Below are 6,486 nucleotides of genomic sequence, written 5' to 3'. Positions count from 1 at the left end.
TGGTTTACCACAGTTTCCTCCAGGTGCTCCAGTTTCCTCCCACAAGTCCCGAAAGAGGTGCTCGTTAGGTGAATTGGACATTCTGAATTCTCCCCCAGTGTACCCGAACAGGTGTCGGAGTGTAGCGACTCGGGGATTTTCACAGTAACTTTATTGTAGTGTTAATGTAAGCCTACTTGTAACAATAATAAAGATTATTAATTGGCACTCTCAATCAAAACATTGACAACTGTATTGGCACTTCAGAACAGTTTAATACACATGATTTACTGGCTCAAAAATATGCTCTCTTTATTAACAACTTTAAACAAAATAATGCTACAATGAGCAAGATTCTTGTGTTCTTTGTGCAGCAATTTTATGGCTGGTGTAATATGGACCACCCTTTGGACAACTCAACATAGAAATCAAATAAAAGACAGAAGCATTAAGGCACAAAGCCAACAGTTTTTTCACATCTTTCGCCAGTGTAATAATTTCTAGCCTCAATTAACACACAACTGCTTTTAATATCAACTTACAGACCAAGCATTAGTTGACAACAAGAGTGAAAACTAAAGCCAAGCTAGCTGCTATATAAAGATATGCCTGCACATTGATAGTTTTGAAGAAACAATTTGCTTTTAACTGTCTTCCAACCCAGAATTACACTATCTGGTTTTCAAATTAACATTTTCTGTTTCAATCTTCCAAAACACGGTATAGTCAGCTGAATATTAACAACAAACATTATTCATTTTCTTTTAGTTTAACTGATCCCATCCTTTTCTTCCTAATTCAGTAACACTGAGAACTGCCACATCTTAAAATGATGGCCTATGGATTCAGTAGCACCAAGGAATGCAGTTGGTACAGAACAATTTTGTTTACTTCCCTGGACTGGTTCAAGAGAAGTCCTGGGTCCACCTAAAGAAACAAAGACGTGTAAGCTGTGTATTTATTGAACCATCTCTACTTTTATTCACCACCCCACATTCTTCTTGGTCAATTCTGATCCGTGTTTCAATTGTGATTACGGTACAACATTATTTCTATGCAGATTAATGTGAAGAAGCACAACTTAAAATGTTTATGCTACCTTAAAAAATTCAACCATTTTCAAAATCAATGGTAGCCTAATTTTACATCAGATACTTCAATCACATCATTTCTGTACACCTTTCACAGTAAATTAACTCGAGTTCAAAGGCTGTTTGGAGCAATAGGGCAGCTTTGTAAAACTAATTTCTGTAATTTCATAAAATCGCGTCATTTTAAAATTTCTTCTTTACCTTCCAGGTGTCCCCTTTAAAGATTCACCAACCTGAAAGGGCAGTCCTGCCACCCAACACCCAGTACTATCACAAGATAACATAGGAGGAATACTGCATTGAATTTAACACTATTTGCCTGTCCATATGGGGAATGTTCCAGGAAATGCATGAAATGTGCAGAAGTGACAAGTCCTGGCATAATGGATTGCCAACCCAATTTCTTCTGCCCACTAATCAGAAACAGCCATACATACAGCACAAGGATAATCAGGAACAGCAATTCACTGCATTCCAAGAAGTATTTCACCATGTAAATGTCATTAGATATATTCACAATGCTATATGGTACTTTCATTTTCACAAGTCAGTGCCTTCAAGAGATGAAGGGAATGATGACACATTTTACCCTCAAAAACTACAGTATCTTTGAAAACCCATTCAAGTGTACATGTAGCAGCTACCAAATTATATAATGAGTGGCACATTATCAAAGGTTGCATCGTGGCTGTTTCATATAAAGGAATCGGATATAGTATGCATGAAGTACAGCACAAGAACGCCAAACTAAGGAATGAAACTTTTCCGATAGTGAATGTTTTGCCCAATGTGAGTCTGCACCATTGTGACCAGGAGACTCGAAGCATGCAGATAACACAAATAAATAGGAGGAGTAGACCACATGTCCTGTCGAGCCGTCATTCAATATATTCATGGCCGATCTTGGGTTTCAACTCCATTTTCCCGTCCGCTCCCCAAATCCCTTAATTCCCTGCGAGACCAAAGATCTTTCCCAGTCTCAAATATACTCAAAACTCAAGTTTATTGGAACATCAACACTTACAAGTTTTACATCTTATAATAATATTCTGCTTTTCTATTCTTTAAATCAAAGTGAATAACTTTATACTTCCCTTTTACATATCATGCTCTATATGCCATCAATAAGGGAGATGTAGACTTAGTGGTAATGTCACTGCATTAGTAATCCAGAGGCCAAGGAGTTCAAATCCCACCACGGCAGCTGATGAAATGTGAATTGAATTAATAAGTTTGGAATATAAAGCTAGCCATCAGTGATGGTAACCGTGAAACTATCATCGAGTCTCACAAAAACTCATCTGGTTCACTAATGCTCTTTAGAGAAAGAAATCTGCCATATTTACCTGGTCTGGCCGACATATGCAAAGTGGTTGACTCTTAACTGTCCTTTAATGTGTCCTCTAATGTGGCTTTTCAAGACACTCTTTTAAGGGACAATTAGAAACGGGCAACAAATGCTGACCTCGTCAGAGATGCCCACATTCCATGAAAGAATAAAGAAAATAATCTTGTTGCCCACTCACTTAACCTTTTAATATCTTTGCAGCCTTTTGCAACCTCCCCATAGGTATCTTCCCACCTAACTTGCATCATCATCAAACTTTGATATATTACTCAGTTTACCTTCTCCTCAGTCTTAATATAGATTGGAAACAGTCAAGGCCGCAGCAGTGATCCTTGTGGAACTCTACCATTCACTACCTACCAATTTGAAAAAGACCCACTGATATCCATTCGCTCCTTTCTCTCCGTGAAACAATCCTTTATCTATGCTAAAATACTAGCCCAAACTCCATGAGCCCTCAGTGGTTGAAAATTGGGATATGAAAATTGACTGACTGCTCTTTTCTCCTTGGTTTTGGGAAGATGAAATTTGTTGTGGTATAAGTTATCTTCCCTTTGCTCTCCTGAAGCCATGTCATGGTAAAAGAAAGACAATGGGGTTACAATCACTTCTGCTCTCAGCACAATTGTACTTCTCACTGAACAGCAAATAGGGATCTATTTTGGTGTAAAGGAAGATGATCCTGGCCCCCTGATTATGCACCCAGTGGAAGGAATCCTGTAATTCTTTATCACGGCCCCAAACAACTGAACCAAGATTCAGAAAGGCAATAAAAGGATCAGTTGTGGTTAAGTTTAAATTAGAATATCAACACAAATGTCAATTTAAAATATTCATAAGCATATATAGGTTATGATGCAGCAGCATTTTAAGATTACATTAAAAGAAGGAAAATACAAATCTACCTGATTCCACTGGTATGGTCTTTCTGGGTATTGTGGCACAATACTTTCTCTTGGTTTTTTTCCAGTAAATATTCTATGAACAGAACAAAATTAAGAACTCATCATTCCATTCTATTGGTATAATGTCATCAGTAGGTAAACATATCAGTGATAGCAGGATGCTGCCGAAACTAACAAGCTGTTTCAAGTCAAGTCCTCTGGAATACGGAACCATTTAATGCCAAATTCATAACGCTGGCCCCACCGACCAGCCTCTGTAAAGAATGCCATGTTTGGCAATGGAACACAGCACCAACTTTAAACACTGACCAGCAGAATTGTATAAAATGCTCATCCCACAACCACTGGAGCCAAAATGATCAACAGTCAAATTGTCATTTGCAAGTACGAGTGCTGCTGTCGAAGCTTTTCATCTTGCACTTGTTAGGAAAGATGCAAGAATATAAAATTGCAAAGGGAACAGCAATTTATACTGCATGAGAAAAAGGGTGCTAATTAGACTCTGGTTGTTCACAGCATTGCGATGAAGAGAAAATTGTCAGACCTTGAGCAGAGTTTAGCTGGCCTTTATTGAATTTTAAAAAAAAGCTTGGGGGAAACCGCTTAATGATGTATTCCCCATGACAATGGCTAAACCAGAATCCAATTGCCATCCAATTAGCAACCTTTTTCTAAGGCAGCAAAATTGAAGTATTCTCGAATCTGTCCTGATGAGCACAAGAAAAAAGCTTTAACGGTGTGTCTCCATTTTCAGCAACGATCAGAAATCAAGTACTGAAGTAAAGAAGAAAATCCTCGGAAAGCAACAAACCCAAACAATGATGTCACGCAAAGAAAATGATCACTTTAAATAAAGAACAGGAACGTACTAGAAAAGTGTCAGCCAACTGAAGATTTTGTCAATTTTTAAAAATTCATTCATGAATTATGGGCACCACTGGCTAGGCTAGCAGTTATTGCCCATCACTAATTGCCCTTGATAAAGTAGTGGAGAGCTGCATTCTTGAATGGCTATAGTCCACGGGGTGTAGATACCCCCACAATGTTGTGAGGGAGGAAATTCCAGGATTTTGACTCAGCGAAAGTGAAATCAGGATGGTGAGTGACTTGGAGGGGAACTTCCAGGTGGTGGTGTTCCAATGTGCCTGCTGCCGTTGTCCTTCGAGATGGGCTTGGGAAGGTGCTGTCAAACCAGCCTTAGCGAGTTCCTACGGTGCATCTTGTATACACTGTTGCCACTGTATGTCAGTGGTGGTCAGTTTCTGGCCTATAGCAACACTCAAGATGTTGATAGTGGGGGAATGCATTGCATGTCATTAAATGTCAAGTGGCGATGGCTCAATACTCTCTTTTTGACAAAGGGTCACCTGGACTCGAAACGTTAGGTCTTTTCTCTCCCTACAGATGCTGCCAGACCTGCTGAGATTTTCCAGCAGTCTTCTCTTTGGTTTCAGCTTCCAGCATCCACAGTAATTTGCTTTTGATGATTCCCCCCCCCCCCCCCCCCCCCCCCCTCCACCCCCCACCTTCCACCACTCCGGGGCGCATTGATGCCACACCTGGTCAAATGCTACCTTTATGTCAAGAGGCCACTCTCACCTGGCCTCTGGAATTCTGCTTGTGTCCATGTTTGAACTATGGCTACAATGACGACAGGAGCTGAATGACTTTGCAGAACCCAAACTGAGCATCAGTGAGCAGGATATTGCTACGCAAGTGCTGCTTGATAACATTGTTGATGACCCCCTTCCATCACTTTACTGATGATCGAGGGTGGACTGATGGGCCAGTAATTTGGCTAGGTTGTATTTGTCTTGCATTATGTGTAAGGGGCATACCTGGGCAACTTTCCACATTGCCAGGAAGTTGCCAAATGTTGTAGCTGTACTGAAACAGCTTGGATATGGCTAGTTCTGCAGCACAAGCCTTCGGTACAATTGCCAGAATATTGTCAGGGCCCATCGCTTTTGCTGCATACAGTGCTTTTAGAATCTCTTGTTATCATGTGGAATGAATCAAATTGGTTGAAGACTGGAATCTGTGATGCTAGGGACCTCTGGAGAAGGCACTGATGTGCTGGGCTTCCCAAGCATTGGGGATAGGGATATTTATGAAGCTTTCTCCTTCAGCGAGTTAACTTCGTTGTTCACCATCATTCATGACTGGGTGTAGCAGGTTCGCAGACATTAGAAATGATTTGTTGGTTGTGGAATTGCTGGGCTCTGTCTATTGCTTGCTGATTATGTTACTTGGCACACAGTTGTAGGTTTGCCAGGTTGACCCCTCATTTTTAGGTATGCCTGGTGCTGCTCCTCAGTGTCCTTCAGCACTCTTCATTGAAATTACCCAGAGTCCCTGGATTACTAGTTCAGTGACAATATCACCGCCTCCTCTGAATGCAAGAATTGAAAGAAATAACTAATGCACCATACCATGCTAGAAAACAGAAACATGTGCCATTTTATTCCCTTGCAAAGAAATATTGCATACCAATCAACCCCACACCCTACAACCCATTCTGAGAGCAATTATCAATGATCTTCAGTCAAATTTAACCTCGCCCCTTTCTCTCCCTGTATGGTTCTTTCTCGTACCATGTCCATAGTCCCTTTCCCACCACTCCTCGTCCCCACCCTTAAGTTTCTTCTGTTCCAGGGCAGCACGGTGGCCTAGTGGTTAGCACAACCGCCTCACGGCGCTGAGGTCCCAGGTTCGATCCCGGCTCTGGGTCACTGTCCGTGTGGAGTTTGCACATTCTCCCCGTGTCTGCGTGGGTTTCGCCCCCACAATCCAAAAATGTGCAGAGTAGGTGGATTGGCCACGCTAAATTGCCCCCTTAATTGGAAAAAATAATTGGGTAATCTAAATTAAAAAAAAAATTAAAAAAAAAAAAAAAAAAAAAGTTTCTTCTGTTCCACCGTCCATTTCACTCTGTCCCCTTCCTCTTCCCCCTCATCTTCTCTCACATGCCTATTCGGCCAATCTCTCCCCAAACTCCACTCTAGTACCTACTCTCCTTTCTTCTTCCATTCTCCCTCTCCTGACTATTCGCAAGTTGTGCAACTGTGTCGAAGTACTGATAAAGGGCGAATGCTGATTAGTTTCCAAATGCATCCCTAATCTTGGATGTTACTTTTAGACAAAGTATTTTGTTAAGAACTTG

At 40.9% G+C, this 6,486-nt stretch overlaps 1 protein-coding gene across 5 annotated transcripts in view; it reads right to left on the bottom strand.

Annotated features, from left to right (window-relative positions):
- Positions 1 to 234: 234 nt before the first annotated feature.
- Positions 235 to 6,486, bottom strand: part of tdrd9 (tudor domain containing 9) — a 254,200-nt gene continuing 247,948 nt past the window's right edge. For all 5 annotated transcript variants that reach the window (XM_038777784.1, XM_038777793.1, XM_038777802.1 and 2 more), the window contains 2 exons: positions 3,324 to 3,396; positions 235 to 906 (listed from right to left, as the gene is read on the bottom strand). In XM_038777784.1, the coding sequence (XP_038633712.1) occupies positions 817 to 906; positions 3,324 to 3,396 (163 nt within the window). In that variant the 3' untranslated portion in view covers positions 235 to 816. The remainder of the gene's footprint in view (positions 907 to 3,323; positions 3,397 to 6,486) is intronic.

This window comes from Scyliorhinus canicula, chromosome 2 (assembly GCF_902713615.1).
Source record: "Scyliorhinus canicula chromosome 2, sScyCan1.1, whole genome shotgun sequence".
Classification (NCBI taxonomy): Eukaryota; Metazoa; Chordata; class Chondrichthyes; order Carcharhiniformes; family Scyliorhinidae; genus Scyliorhinus; species Scyliorhinus canicula.
Note: the sequence above shows the minus strand (reverse complement) of the source record. Positions and strands in the feature narration are given on the sequence as shown.